We start from the raw sequence: 16,855 nt of genomic DNA on the forward strand, positions 1-16,855 counted from the left end.
CAACCAAAGATGTATTATAAAAATGGTTAGTGTGTTAGTGTAAGTGTAGGTTAGGAAAAGCCATAGAAGAGAAAAATCACAAATGAGATCTCTTTAATACCTCAATTGCTTCTCCTTGACAGCAATGTGTTTAAATTGAGAGAAAACTGAGACTTTTGATTCAATGTCATATTTCTCAGATTTGTCTCCTTAGAAAAAGTCCCCAGCAATCTTACAAATGTCTCCTCTAGAGTTTCAGAAGAGATCTCAACAATGTCTCAAACTGCCTGCAATCAAAAGTCAGAAAACATTTTTCATCAACTTATTCAGACTAAAACATCTAAGATGTAATATCCATTTTAAAGCTCTATATTCTTACTGTATTTCAACAATTGTCTCTTTTGTGTCTATTTTTATTTTACCTAGGAATTTTAGGAGAAACATCTGAGAAAAAGTTGATGCATGTAAATGAAACATGACTGAGAACTCCATTAAAGGGATAGTTCACCCAAAAATGAAAATTCTCTCATTATTTACTCACCCTCATGCTATTCCAGATGTGTATGACTTTATTTCGTCAGCAGAACACAACGTTTTTTAGAAAAAAATCTCAGCTCTGTAGGTCCAAACAATGCAAGTGAATGGTGATCAGACCTTTTGTAGCTACAAAAATCACTGAAAGGAAACATAAAAGAAATCCATATTACGCCAGTGTTTAAATCAATTTCTTCAGAAGCGATATAACAGGTGTGGGTGAGAAACAGAACAATATTTAAGTCCTTTTTTACTCTAAATCACCACTTTAACTTTACCTTTCAGATGTGAAGGTGAAACTAAACAGGCACCACATGTGACTTTCAGATGTAAAAGTGAAAGTGAAAGTGTATATTTAGAGTAAAAAGGGACTTCAATTTTGACCTGTTTCTCACCCACACCTATTACTGTATATCGGTTCTGAAGATATGGATTTAACCACTGGAGACTTATGGATTACTTCTATGTTTCCTTTATGTGATTTTTGGAGCTATGAAGGTCTGATCACCATTCACTTGCATTGTATGGACCTACAGAGCTGAGATATTCTACTAAAAATCTTCATTTTGTTCTGCTGAAGAAAGAAAGTCATACACATCTGGGATGGCATGAGGGTGAGTAAATGATGAAAATTTTCATTTTTGGGTGAACTACCCCTTTAAGTCTCCTGAGTTATGAAAGAGCAAACTCTGCGCTATAACATTTTCCTCTGGGTCTCCAAACTTGCAGGATATCATGCAATCAAATAAACAGATCTAAATTGACCTACTTTGCTCAAAACAAGACCTTTCTCCAGAATGTATTGTTAGGTATGTGCAGGGGTGGGTAGAGTTGCCAAAAACTGTACTCAAGTAAAAGTACAATTACTTTAAAAAATAATTACTCAAGTAGAAGTAAAAGTACTAACATAAATAATTACTTGAGTAAGAGTAAGAAAGTATCCAATTAAAAGAGTACTCAAGTAGTGAGCAACTTGTTACTTTCACAAATGACATAATGGCGTTAACTCCCTACATTCCATTACATAATACATTATTATTATTATTATTATTATTATTATTATTATTATTCTTCTTAATGGAAATTCTGTCATCATTCACCATCATGTTGTTCCAAACCCATATGACTTTCTTTCTTCCATGCAACACAATAAGGAAATATTAGACAGAATGTTAGCCTTGGTAACTATGCATTTACTTTCAGTGAATGATTTTTTTTTTTCTATCTATTTTGAAAGTGAATGGTGTTCTAAAAATCTTCATTTGAGTTCAGCAGATGAAAGAGAGTTGTACACATCTGTGATGGCATGAGGGTGAGTAAATGATGAGAGAATTTTCATTTTTGGGTGAACTATCCCTTTAAGGGATCTTGTCAGATCTGAATGAATTTGTCAATAAGAAGAGAGGTTTTGAAACTTTCTAGTAATTATTACAGTGAAAACGTGAACAATGTCCCACAGGAACATTATATTTCATGCTGAAATATAAAGTAAGATCATGTTTTATTAATGCCTACTTTCGCTGTTTCATAGCTTTTAGTTGTTAGTTCAGTGTAGTTATTAAGTGTAGTACAGAATTTAGATCATTACTTCTGTACAGCAGTACCGCTGCTCCCTAAACGCAGAGTATGCAGCCTGCGTAGGGCACCATGCGCAGAAATACTGTCTGTTTAAACTTCAGTTGTCAATTAGAGGTCGACCGATATATCGGTTTTTGCCAATTAATCGGCACCAATAACAGGTTTCTGGAAATATCGGATATCTGCAAAAACCCACACAGTTAGTACACTACAGTACACATTGTCATATCATTATAAAGTAATTCATTTGTTGACTAGGTGCTGCATTAGTAGAGAACAGCAGTATATTTGCCAACAAGGCTGAGAGGACGCTAACATCAAAGCTAACCTCAAGCGATTAGAACAATGTGACAAAAATACACGCAAGTCCTACCCAAATGTTTAAATGTCACAATTGTTACCATCTATTTGCAATAGTTTATATCCAGCTGGTCAAATTATGCATTCATTAGCCAGCTAACTGATGTCACAAGAGCCCATATTTACAGAATCACCCTGAAAATGACCATTATCATGACACAGAAAAGCCCGCATTATCATTAGAGCCACAACTCACCTCAGAGTGCTGCCATAAATTGGAGCTGCAATTTTAATCTTAAAATATCGGCTTGACTTGGTGTAAAATGGTGTTGCATGATGAAACTATTCCTTTTTCACTGTTTGGAGTGAAGAAAGTGTTTCACGTAGTTAGAAGAGTGTAGAGCCGAGGAGGGTGGGGCCGGGCTGGAATGAGACACACCCGGTCCCCAATCAGCCTGATGGGGCGCACGAGGGATAAAGGCGGCCGGGGACGACAGTTCAAGAGAGAGAGAATTGCAGGCAGCTGTACTGTGTGATTTTAGTTGTGTGTTTTGGTTGTGTGTTTTGGTTAATAAATTATTATTTAAGTTGTCAAGCCGGTTCTCGCCTCCTCCTTTCCACTGAACCCCCTTACAAAGAGCATGATGTTGCAGCAGTGATGGACTCGGCTTGAGTGACTGTGACAGCGCGCGCAGCTGTGTGAACTTCAGCTGTCGTAAAAGTTCCATTCAATAATCTCTCAATAAATTACGCATTAATTAAAACCAGTTATGTAACGACAGGAATGCCGCCCATTGTAAAGGAGTAAAAGTACATTTTTTTCATTAGAAATTTACTTGAGTGAGAGTAAAAAGTACCCACTTTTAAACCTCCTCTAAATGTTTTTTTTTTTTTGTTTGTTTGTTTTTTAAAGTTACTCAAGTAAATGTAATGGAGTAAATGTAGCGCATTACTACCCACCTCTAGGTATGTGTGTATGTGATCATCTTCACAAATTTGGGAAGTCGGAATAGTTCTAGGCTATCCTTAGAACAAACTGTGTGACTGGGGTGGGGTTTGTGTAGGTAAGTCTAGTTGTTAAAAACTGTCACTTTAAGCACAAACTATCAGGATCTAGATTACAAACAACAAGGGCACTTACAGTAACTTGCATCAGCAAATATTTCCAAGCTATCATTTATAAAAATAATGTCAGGCTAATAAAAATACGTTTACATGAAAGTTGACATTGAAGCCAACAATCTCCACAGAGGCATGAATGCTATGTGCCTCGAGCACATTGTTGTTGGTTTAAGCAGGTTTTTTTTTTTTAAGGTTTGGTGTTTCCTCCTGTCTGAGACTGGTAGGTCTTAACGTCCGTGCTCCAGTTAAAAAGTTCCAGCTCCAGATTTAGTTCGGCCTGCTGTGGCCGGGTGGCCTGGATACGATTGGCTTATGGGGAGCCACGTCTACTTAAAAGAATTACACCACTAATACAGAGGCCATGAAGTGAAGGATGATGATGATGATGATGACAATGACATTGATTTGGGCAATTTTTGCAATTACCATGAGTGATGCAATCTGTTGCACCACTGACATTCACATTCTAAGCACTTTCTTACCAAGGCCTGAAACCTTAATCTTTGCTTTTTTTTACAGAAAAGGAGGAACAGGTTGAAATGATTTTTTTCTGGTAATCAACAGTACACTACAAATTCTGTTGATTGAGCTTAACTTGTATTGAACCCAGAATATTCCTTAAATATCCAGCAATATCTAGATTAAATATGTTTGCTGAGTATGACAAAAAATATTTATTTTCACTATAAACATGTCCATGAATTTTACACGACTTTAAAGATTGTTTTACTGTTATTTCCATGACTTTTCCAGGCTGGGAAATCACAATGTTAAAATTCCCTGATATTCCCTGGTTTTCCATGACCGTGGAAAATATTTTACACTAAAATATTTGAAATCATTGCACATTGTGCATTAACCATTGACTAAGCTGTTGGTAGATTTTGGAACTAACACAAGAGAGAGCTAACAACTTATGTTCAGTTATTGTCTTTTGCCAATCAAATCAAAATGCTGAAATATTGGCAGATTTATCGCCTGGTAAATATACATTGGTCTTTCACTATAGGACAGGGCACATAACAGGACATGCAGCTGAAAATACGCTTTCTAAGTTAGGCCTTAGCCAGCAAAAAAAATAAAACAAAAGAGCTCTTAATAACAGAATAAACTCTTGAAGTTTTGACATCAATTTGACCCTGGACAACGTGACTATTTAGTAGGAGAAGAGGCGATGAGATGATGATGAGGCATGTGTGTGTGTGTGTGTGTGTGTGTGAGAGAGAGAGAGAGAGAGAGAGAGAGAGAGTGCCTCTCTGTGTAAAAATCTTGCCTTCTGACCTGAACCTGGAACTGATGCTTACACAGAGTGCTATTTCTATGGCAACCTCTCTTTTGGCTCTCTTTCTCTTGACTCTATCTTTCTCTATGCACACAGACAGATACACACACACACACACACACACACACACAGTCTGTTGTTCAACATTCCCACTCAGTAACACCCACACAATTCAAACTCATACTGAAGCTGATAATTGGACAAAAAGTGCACATATAGTGCTAGAAACAACCATACAACCACTCACTCACACAGCCTAAAAGCCATATACTAATAAACAATAGCATTATTCACATTAGTAAATATAACAGTACAAATTACCGGCAGCATTAACATTTTAGTTGGTCTGACCCTTTGACCCCTATTCCATAATGGTGAGGAAGAGAACAGCAGTAATTTAACACCGTAAATTACTGTATTGCCTTACCTGTCATAATAAACTGTAGGCTAATAATTCATGTATTTTTACTGACACAAAACACATTCACTTTGTTACAGTCATCGTAAGCAATATACGAGCTGACATCCGTTATGCGCCTCTGGCAACAGCAGCGCACCTTTGAGGAACAAATACTAAGGTGAAGAACATTCTAATAGAACGTCAATCGTTCTTTTTCAGTTTTAGCAGTAATCTGGTAAAACAAACACGAGATCGCGTCTTTGTTGCACTTACCCGCTGGTTGATCTCTCTCATTCTTTCCTGGCGAAGTTTCGACAGATCCGCTACTCGAGACATTGCGATATTTTAAGCGAATTCAGTACAACATAAAAACGATTCTTCTTAAGTCAAACACCGTATAGGTGCCATGAATTCTGATACAAGTTCCCGTTATTTCCGTGTTATATGACTTTACAATGGACGCGTTTAAAAAAGAGGATGAGACATTTGCAGTGCAGCGCGGTGAGGTAACTTTCAGAGAAATGCGCTGTTTCTCTGTCTTTCTCTCCTCCCCTTCAGTGAGACAGTTTTGCTTCGTCCAGGAAGCATAAAGATGACTGCATGTATCCTAAACCGCGCCTACTTTTATTGAAACACTTTCATATTAATTCTGTGCTGCTTAGATGAGCATATAACAACTTTATGTGTCCTTATTAAGTCGCCTCTCTATTTAAAATGGTAACCCATTAATCCGTTCAGTTTTTCGCCAGAATACTACATACATTTATTGTTACTTCAGCCACCTATGTCATCAAAATAATAAAGAAGCCTAAACAAATTAACGGAAGGATTCTGAAAGTTTATTACACTAAGGAAATCAAGTTTTTTTTTAATTAAAATTGGTCAAACAATACACACTCTAAAAAATATATGAGCCTATTTTTAAGATTTACACATTTAAATTTCATAACAAAATTAAAGCAAATTAAATTACGTAATGTTTAAACCGATAAAACTTAAAATATGTAGTTTTTTTTTTTTAGTTTTTTTATTTCATTAAAGATTTTATTTGTCATTTTATTATTAATTTTAAAGATTTAATTTTATTGAATTTTGTTACGGAACTCTTAAAATTATTATTATATATATATATAAAGATATATTTTTAGTGCACAATTCAATTTGATGGAATTTTGTTATGAGATTCAAATCTTAAAACTAGGCTAAAATAGTTTTTTGAGTGTAACATCACGATTTTAGGTTGAAATGTATACGAATGTATAGGGGAAAATGTATATATTAGGTCCTGTAACTAGTCAGCCGTTTCTTTTAAGTTTTTCATCATTTGCAAACAACTTTTCTTTTCTTTTTAAATGGTCTTGCAATGTGTCAAATACATTTTTAAATGTACAAACACTCCATGTAGTCTCTTAGTTAGTTTGAGGGCATAAAACTGCATGTATAATACAACAGGGTATTTTTTTTTTTTTTCAAAATGCAGTAGTTTTAGAGAATGACACACAACAGGAGAGGACATGTAAACTTTCCAAAAGTACACTGCAAAAAATAAAAATAAAAAGAATAACTAAACATCCTTAAAACAAGAAAAAGTTACTTGAGAAGCAAAATGACGTAAGATAAAGGTTTTAAGTCAGAATTTGTGGTTTTATGCTTAAAATAGAAAAAAAAAACAAAAAAAAAACCTGTGAGGTAAGAAATACAATTTTCCCTTTGAATCAAGTTTTTTTTTTTTTTTACTCATTGGCAAATTGTTTTTTCTTACTAAATTTTGTTAGATTTATCTGGAAAAAAAGACAAAATTTCTATGCAATTTTGCTTCTCAAGTAAATTGCTCTTGTTTAAAGAATGTTCAGATATTTTTACTGGAAAATAAGACAAAAATACTAAAATTTTTGCACCGTATTGCATGTCAACTACCTAGTACCTTTGGTATTTTGGTAGAAACTTCAGTTACCATGGTAAATTTTTGTTCAGATTACATCAGCCAGTTAAAGTCTCAAACTACTGAAACTGCTGCATGGCACATCTTAGGCTTGTCACATTTTCTTTCACAGTCTACTATTTGGTCGGAAAGGGTTTAAGTACAAGAATAAGATGCCAACATCAGCCATGATGTAATGATGGTACTGGCAAAACAACAGTGTATTTGTTCAAGCAAACCCTATGGCTGAACCCTTTCCCCAGTGACGTCAGCTTTAACCATTAACACCTGTTCTGCATTTCCCAGACAAACTGTATTCTCTAGAAGGAACTAAGTCTAATATTAAGAAATCATGTGGTCTGTATAAGTAAGCAAAAAGCAATCTGAATAAAATCAGACCAGTTATCACTCGCCAGTGTTTAAAAAAAATAAACAACAGATAATTTTTGAGTCAGGATCATAGTTTGTTAATTGTGCAAATCCATAAATAATACTAAAGACTTTTAATTATGGCATATGACTTCCTCTTGGATCAGTAAATATACGTCCACCTATAGTGCTGCAGTATTTTAGAGGCTCTGCATTAAAGAGGTGCTGCACTGGCATATGCAGCTCTTCATGCACCTCTGCAGCCATACCTCTGTCTACTGAGAAGGAAAGGCAGAAAATGGTGGACGTTTTTTTATTTTGGGAGAAGAGTTGAGAGGAAAGGAGGCACGATTCTTTTCTCGCCTTGGCCACATCTGTCACCCTGACAACAGTGCATAGACTTGGACTGGGTTATGATGGGAGCTGGGGAAGTTTGAAGTGGGCAGCAAGGTTTTTGGTTTATATGGGCACATTCATGCATGTAAACGATTGGTGGACTGCTCTTTATGCATTTATTTTTCTGTCTATTTTAAATACGTGGCATGGTTTAATGCAAGTCAAATCATTCAGCAGATTACACCAAGATTATAGCAAGTCAAATCACTCAGCAGATTAAACCAAGATTAAAGCAAGTCAGATCTCACAACAGATTTAGTGTCCCAGCTAGACATTCTGTACATTTGTCTAACAATACTTAAACTAGCCCAAACTACATCATCTGGTCTCTCTGAGAAGCAGTGGCAGTTACATTTGCGATCTACCTCACATAATTTAAGGTTTTGATTTGATTGAGGAACAAATAGAACACAAGAGTTAGATGAGCATAGATTGTGAGTAAATTGTTTGTGGGTGGCTGTTGGGGGGGGGGGGTCTTTGTGTTTACCGTCGGTCTGGGGGTACCTACGAAAGATCAGGGGCTTGACAGAATAGGTCAGGGGCTTAAGCCCCCCATGCCTCCCTCTCGCGACGCCAATGTTTGTGGTGTATTTCAATAACTTCTGACCATTACATCAAAGCCAGCTAATGATGGCAAATAAAACTGTAAATTAATGGTTAGATTTGAGTACTTACGTAAAATCAATTCTCAAAACTAGGAATAAGACTCGTAAACAAAGACCACAACTGGTTACATTTGGTTGCAGGTTATTTAGTAAAGCAGTCAGTTACGTCATCATTCAGCTCTCAACTCATGTGAAAAATTCACAGATCTCCCTACTGAGCACTGGCACCGGCACATTTTCAGTTAAAAAGGGGTATATGATAGCTCTTTCATTGAAATCCACTAGCTCTTCAACTTAAAACAGTGAAACACCTCTCTTTCTCTTTCTCTCTCTCTCTCTTTCATTCTCTCTATCTCTGAGGAAGGACAGATTGCACTGTGGGCGGACTTCCACACAAGTGTTTCAACACTTGTTCTCTCTCCCTCTTACTCACAATTTCTTTAATTTCATGCACAAAATCTTTCTTCCTCATGTTGGTAATAAAAATGTTGTCACATGGGACCAGCTCCACTGTTTATTACCGGTTAGATTTCAGCCCCTGCAGCACTCCTCACCCAATCAATAAAAATGAATACTTTTTCTTTGGCTCAGTATTCTGCCTCTCTGCTCAGGCACTGCCGATGTTACTGTAGCAGTTTGTTGCGAGCTATGCCAACAAGTGATGATCAGAGAGCGAGATGTCACTTCATAATCAGTGCCGCATGAGCAAGTGCCGACTTGCAGCAATTCTAATAGGGTGATGATCTTGTTATTCAGAATTGATTCAAAATTAATCACAGTGCTTGCAAGGCAGCACTGTATTAATATTCTTCAACCATTCTGTAATTAATTTGGCCTGAACTGATTAACATTTTGTTGATAATTCCTTGCTGTGCTATTTATTACTTCTACTTTTTAAGATATTTAAGATTAAAGTTTGAAAATCTCCTTTTGACTTGCATTGATATAGTGTTTAGCATTCAAAATGTAACCGATGCATGCTGAGTGTCATGACAGCAGCAAAGTGATCCTGATGCAGCATTTTATTTCCACTGAAATAACGTCTAAAACCTTGGGTAAAAGCTTGCCTAAAGCTTTAACACAATTCTTTTCATGCAAGCACAGGTTTTCCTTTAGGAAATGTAAATCTGGTTAAATAGCCTACAATAGAACAAATAAATGGTGTACTTTACTGATCAAGAAACCATTGGTTGTAAACTGGTGGGTCACGACCCCAATTTGGACATTACACATAATTAGTATACCAAAATTAGTAGGCTTATCCACTTTATCCACTTAAAAGGGAGGGAAAAATCATATCTTCCTACTTCTTTTGTTGCTGATGTTAAATTCCTTATGTATAATCAAACTTTTTGTATATTATTTTGGTGAATATACAATACAATATACAATATTTGGTCCAGTGCTTTATCTGGTAAATCATACTTCTGATGTTTATGCATTTACAAAGTTGTCAGTTTTCCTGTTCAGCGTATCTCTAATATATTAAACTTTGTACGATAAACATTTCACCCCACACTTCCTGTAGCACTTGCCATAGATGCGTCTGTCTCTTCAAGCACTTTTCACGCACCTTACAGTCTAGCTGATCCCACAAAAGCTCAATGGGTTTAAGATCCATAACACTCTTTTCCAATTATCTGTTGTCCAATGTCTGTGTTTCTTTGCCCACTCTAACCTTTTCTTTTTGTTTTTCTGTTTCAAAAGTGGCTTATTTCTTCCCATAAGGCCTGCACCCCTGAGTCTTCTCTTTACTGTTGTACATGAAACTGGTGTTGAGAGGGTAGAATTCAATGAAGCTGTCAGCTGAGGACATGTGAGGCGTCTATTTCTCAAACTAGAGACTCTGATGTACTTATCCTCTTGTTCAGTTGTACATCTGGGCCTTCCACATCTCTTTCTGTCCTTGTTAGAGCCAGTTGTCCTTTGTCTTTGAAGACTGTAGTGTACACCTTTGTATGAAATCTTCAGTTTTTTGGCAATTTCAAGCATTGTATAGCCTTCATTCCTCAAAACAATGATTGACTGATGAGTTTCAAGAAAAAGCTGTTTTTTTTTTGTTGCCATTTTTGACCTAATATTGACCTTAAGACATGCCAGTCTATTGCATACTTTGGCAACTAAAAAACAAACACAATGTTAAGCTTCATTTATCAAACCAAATAGCTTTCAACTGTGTTTGATATAATGGCAAGTGATTTTCTAGTACCAAATGAGCAATTTAGCATGATTACTCAAGGATTAGGTGTTGGAGTGATGGCTGCTGGAAATGGGGTCTGTCTAGATTTGATCAAAAATTACATTTTTCAAATAGTGATGGTGCTGTTTTTTACATCAGTAATGTCCTGACTATACTTTGTGATCAGCTGAATGCCACTTTGGTGACTTAAAGTACCAATTTCCTTCCAAAACAGCAAAATCTGTACATTATTCCAAACTTTTGGCCACCAGTGTCAGTGTAATAAATTTAACTCAAATCTTGAACAACAATCAGGGTAAACAGGTCATAGCTAAAGCTTTAGTTAACTAAATTAAAGAATCCCACCTTTCTGTGCAGTCTAAGAAATTTATATAATTTATGTAATGTAAACTGATGTAGAGCCCTTCAGTCAATGTGTCATTATGTGAATTATGTATCACAATTTTCATTTTACAGAAGTTGGTAGATACAACGATAGTGGGTGTTAGCTGTGGCCGTGACTCTACTTTGAAATAGATAGATAGAGAGAGAGAGAGAGAGAGAGAGAGAGACAGAGAGAGCGTTGCTGTGGGTTACCACTCCATAGAGGAGGCACTCTTCAGCAGTCTTTTTGCAGCAGACAGAAACATTTTGTGTGTGTGTGTGTGTGTGTGTGTGTTTACTATTGTAGGAGTGTGAGTGGTGATGGTGTATCAGTGAGTGTGTGTGTGTTTCTGCAGAGATAATGACCAGGTTCTGGAGGCTGAAGCCCACCGGTCCTGTCATTCAGCGCAGCACAGATCGTGTCACAAAACAATGCGAGCCTTAAGGTGAATATAAGTGTGTGCAAATTTGTATTCATGAGTCGATTTCTAATTTTGACAAAGAGAGATGTTGCATCAATCATTGAAGTTCGGGAGAGAAAGTTAAATAAAAAATCCCAAAATTTGTTTTGCTTTCTGTCTCTCACAAACCTACGCATAGAACTGGATGAATATTCACAATGTATTCACAATAATTTTGCTGGCATGAATAAATTAAGCAATATCAACAAATACTGTAATGACGTTATTGATTTTAATAGTTTTAATAGATTCTTCCCAGTCTTGCTTTTTGTGAGCATTAACACAGAAATGTTTTAATAGCATCTTTGATTTAAACATCAATAGCAAAAATGGCATTAGAGTTGGTAGGTTCTATTCATGTCTGTGAACAGTCTGTTTCAATGAAACAAGTTAAACTCTAATGCAATGATTGAAAATGTTCACATAAAGAACAGTTTAATAAAAAATACATGTGGGTACAGATTGTTGTTTATTACAATGTCTTCATATCGTTACTGAGTTCATTTAGTCGGAAAAAAAGTTTGGAAAACATACCTAGATTATTTCTAACTTGATATTTAATAGGTTACTTTCTTATACAGTATATTGAATCTACATGGCAACAATGCTTTGGCACTGGCCTTGGTTTGGCTGAAATGATGGTTCCTCTGACAGAAAAAAATATCATGCTTTTAATCCATCTCAGAGCAAATACATAAATATCTAAATGAAAAATATCAAGGTACACATTTTCAGGTATGTCACCCAGTCCTACTTATACTGTATAAGTGCACACACAGATGAACCCTTATTTTTATCTCTCGTTCATTTTTCCACCCCAAAATAACCCTGTTCTAAACCCCAGTCCGACAGCGGAGGTATGACAGGGGCACACTGACACATGTTTCACAGATGTTTGTTTTTGTGGTGTGATTTTCTGTTCAATGAAGTGGCTCTATAACCTCAGAAAAGGCCCTGCACTCCACCCTGTGGGCCCCTGCATGACTTTATGAGTCTCCCTAAAGCTCAGAGCAAGCAGGCGGCAAATGGCTGATGGTGGAGAGAGGTACACATGGAGGACTTGGTGAAAGATTTCAGAGTTTGAATGTTTTTAACGTTTCAAACTCAGCATAGGTGTGTATGAGTGTTACGCATTACAATACACATACTAAACTCTACACTACCAGTCAAAAGTTTCGACACACTTTATTTTGTCACAGAATTTATGTTTCTCATTATCTTACAAACATTTTGATCTAAAGGCTTATGCTTATGATGCTTGAAATTTGTTCTAATTGTGCCTATGTATGAATTTCATTACAAACCTAAAATCTTTTTTTCTTCTTCTTTTAATTTAACTGGAAAATGAAGGAAAAACAGCCAACACGTGGCCAGAATACATGATAATTCCATCAGTACTGTTTAAACAGCATTTCGGGTGGATACCATGAGGTTAGTTGAGAGAATGCCCAGAGTGTGCAGAGCTGTAATCTAGGTAAAGTGTGGCTACTTTGAAAAAGCAAAACTTTCAGTGTGTTTTGGTCATTTTTACTCTAGGTCACTACATAAATACTGTACTTCCATTTGAGTTAATTCAGGTTTGAATATATTATTATTCTAAATAAAATAGTGAGTATGTGTGTCTAAATGTTTGACCGCTAGCATCTGTTTCGTGGACAAACTCATTCATGTTTCATGCACACTAAACAAAGCACTCACCACGCTCTCCCAGCTAATTAGGTGCTAAGACATATGTATCAATATGAAAAGGCAAAAAGGTCTGCACTCTAAAAATATTTGTATTAGGTTCAAGCAGGAGATAGAAAAAGTACAAACGTTTCGGCTATCTGCCTTCGTCAGTGTAACAATTCACTGCACACTCAAATAATCTTTCAAATATTAACAAAGACACTTGTATACAAAACAGACCAATAATAACCTATAGAATTGGTCCTTCAACAATCATCAGAAAACTGATTTATGTAAAAAGAGCAGAAGAAAGCAAGATCTCCTCTGAGTAACAACAGAAATACTTAAAAGCTCTAAGCTTGAAGGGATATTCCAGGTTCAATATAAGTTAAGATCAATCCATAGCTTTTGTGGCACAATGTTGATTACCACAAAAAATTATTTTTGAATCATCCCTCCTTTTATAAAAAAAAAAAAAAAAAGCAAAAATTACAGTGAGGTTGAGGCATTTTCAATGAAAGTAAATGGGTCCAATTTTTGTAGGGTTTAAAGACAGAAATGTGAAGCTTATAATTTTATAAAAGAACTTGCATTAATTCTTCTGTTAAAACTCATGCATTATTTGAGCTGTAAAGTTGTTTACAATCGTCATTTTTATAGTCGTTTTAGGGTTTGTTGACATTACTTCATCATGACAACTAAGTTGTAAAACTGGCTATAGCTTTACACAGAAAAAGTTATTAAGAGATTTTATAACAGTAAAATCATGTTAACATACATATTGTTTGCATCTTGTGGCTATACTTTTGAAACATTGAGTATTTTAACGTTTACGGACTGGCCCCTATTCACTTAAATTGTAAGTGCCTTACTGGAACCCAGATATTTACTTTTTTTAAAGAGCACCTATTATGGTTTTTAAACGTGCCTAATTTTGTTTTAAAGGTCTCATACAATAGATTTACATGCATCCAAGGTCAAAAAACACTTTAATTTGCTCATAATTTAAATTGCAGCATTACCTTTTTTCCCCAGTGTCAAAAACAACTCATTCAATGATCCGTTCTAAAGGATTCATTCTAAACTCCTCCTTTCAGAGAGCCTACTCTGCTCTGATTGGTCAGATGTCCCAGTCTGTTGTGATTGGTCTACTGCTTAGTGTAGTGTTTGAGGGCGGGTCAAAGCTGTTTGCGAGCAGCCAATGAAGACCAGAGGCGGGTTTTTTGTTACCAAATTACATAGGTTAGTACAGGAAGTAAGTCTGGAATTACTAACAACTCGTTTCAGGTGTTCTTTCTTTTGGGAGTCAATAACTCCATTTGTCGTGCACTTTGATTTTTGAAACTTTGCAGATTTTTACATTCACAAACAGCTATAGAACACACTACATGAAAGGTAATATTTGAAAAATCATAATAGGTGCTCTTTAAAGAAAAGGAAAATAAATTTTTGTGGAAACAAATATTATGCCACAAATGCTGTTGACTGAGTTTAACTTCTATTGAACCCAAAATATACCTTTAAGGGAAGGAATCGCACAATATGTCAACTAAATCAAGTAATAAAAGACTGCATTCTACAGACCTAAATGTTTATTTTTTTTCAATCCCGTGAACAACAGCCAAATAGTCTCACTGGGACTGACAGTTGATTCGTTAAATGTAAATTCTGTCATTTTAAGTCAATTTAATTGAATCACTTTGATCTTAATTCCTTGTACTGTTTAGGAGCTTCCTCTTGAAGGCCTAACTTAGCATTAGTGATGTAATCTTAGGGTATTTCCCACTTGTTTCAATTTATTTGACATCACTTTGGTAAAAAAACATGTTTGCCTGCTAAGAACATAAATGTAAAAGGGCATAGGAAAGGGCAAGTTTAAGAGCTTTAAGCAGGGAGAGAGAGAATAAGCAACCGAAGGATGAAAGGAGGAAAGAGGGGATGTCTGAGAGTGGACAATAGCAGCAGGAGGAAACAGGCCAGACGAAGAGATGACTCTGCCAGACTGTTTACTTAGCAGCTAATGATCATCTACAGCATACACACAAACACATGAATAAGTACTGTGGGATACCATGGTTCAGTGATGGTCCCAGATGGTAATATCACTGTACTTTGCTCTATCATGGCACAGTTTACTGCGCTATGGTTCAGGAGTGCAGTACAATGCCGAAAGTTTTAGCTGGGATGAGAGCAAAACGAGAGAAAATATATTCTTTTTCTAAAATATATTTATATTTTTCATATACTATCTTTCTATTGTGTTATCCTCGCTAAGAGCATGCAATAACAAATGTACAAATATACAATAGTCTTTGAAACCTCTGTCTAAATTGTTTCCAATCACTGGTAAAGAATTACGCGTAAATCAATGTCCCAAAGGAGTTTCTGTAACAACAAACACAGTCATGCAGCTATGAGATTGTGCCTGTGGTCTATCCTTTCACAAGCTTCCCTTGTGTGTTTGGAGTCAGATCAGGCTCTAAACAGCTGACTGGACCCATGTGTGTTTGTGTGTATGTGTGTGTAAGCGTCTGGAACTAAGATAGAGAAGCAGAACACACTTCCAAGAAAGTCTAGTCACATGAACATCCTTCCTAGATGATCATATGGCTATACCATATCAAAGGATGAAAAATATGTAACTATATAATGCAGAAGAACTGATGTTTATAAAAGTTAAGTGTATAATTTTTCAATATTAAAATACTTTTTCCTATCCCAGTGTAATATCCTGAGACAACTGTTAGTAATTCACTAGTAGGGCGATTTCCACAAGAAGAGTGTAAACATTGTGGCTCTGTGGCACATTTAAAACAATGCTCTGTTTGTTTGGTGATCCCAACTAGACTGACAAAACAGCACTGGCTCGACCAATGGCATCAGTTTGGGGCAGGACTATCTGTTTGTCTGACCAATAGAGGATGGTGAAGTATTCAGTAAACCTGTTTGATAACAATCATTATTTTTACAATTCTGTTTGGTGTCGCTAGAGACTAGACACTAGATAAATTACACACTTCACCTTTAAAGCTGTTCTATGTAAAAAAAAAAAATACCATTAACAAAATGTTATTATTTAGTGAGTACATAAAAAGTCCATGTTCACAACCCCTTCCTTGTCTTACCCCGATTCCCTACGAACAGCCTACAATAATTATTTTTATTTAGAGCTGTCGGGTCAGATTTGGTGCGTAATCGCAGTCATTCGTCCTTGCGTGTTTACGTCATGTCCGTAAGCTCAGAAAGAAGGTTCGGCTGTGTTGCGTGAAGCAGGAAGCGAGTGCGACAGCTATTCAGTCAGTCACAGTTTCAGGAGTCAGGACAGCTGCGGCGTGAAATCTGTTTTTAACTGTTTGCTGAAGTTGTTTACCTGCTATAATGCTTGGATACATTTTCTGGTAGGGTTGATGAAGCTTATTGGTTGTCATGCTTTAATCAATTGAACATTACTCATGTGTACCTATCGCGATGTGTTTATAAGTTTCGCTTTTTTTTTTTTTACGGTGAAGTTACTGTAACATCCTTACAAATATTCATTACTTCTGAGTATTTTAAAACCTTTCTGCAGTTAGGGTTGGGGTTAGGTTAGGGTTGGGGTTGCGGCTGCCCATGTTGCCGATGCCTAAATCCGCCGCTCCCACAAACCATTAGATTCATCCACCAGAACAGCAGTGCGG

At 36.2% G+C, this 16,855-nt stretch overlaps 1 protein-coding gene across 4 annotated transcripts in view; it reads right to left on the minus strand.

Annotated features, from left to right (window-relative positions):
• arhgef1a (Rho guanine nucleotide exchange factor (GEF) 1a) overlaps positions 1-16,855 on the minus strand; it is a 66,737-nt gene that overhangs the window by 33,264 nt on the left and 16,618 nt on the right. Inside the window, exon 1 of one of the 4 annotated variants that reach the window (XM_051663986.1) lies at positions 5,469-5,742. The exons of the other annotated variants lie outside the window; for them this stretch is intronic. Within the exon in view, the coding sequence (XP_051519946.1) occupies positions 5,469-5,531 (63 nt within the window). The 5' untranslated portion in view covers positions 5,532-5,742. Of the gene's footprint in view, positions 1-5,468; positions 5,743-16,855 lie in introns of those variants that run through there. 4 annotated transcript variants of the gene reach the window in all.

Source organism: Myxocyprinus asiaticus, chromosome 30 (assembly GCF_019703515.2).
Source record: "Myxocyprinus asiaticus isolate MX2 ecotype Aquarium Trade chromosome 30, UBuf_Myxa_2, whole genome shotgun sequence".
Classification (NCBI taxonomy): Eukaryota; Metazoa; Chordata; class Actinopteri; order Cypriniformes; family Catostomidae; genus Myxocyprinus; species Myxocyprinus asiaticus.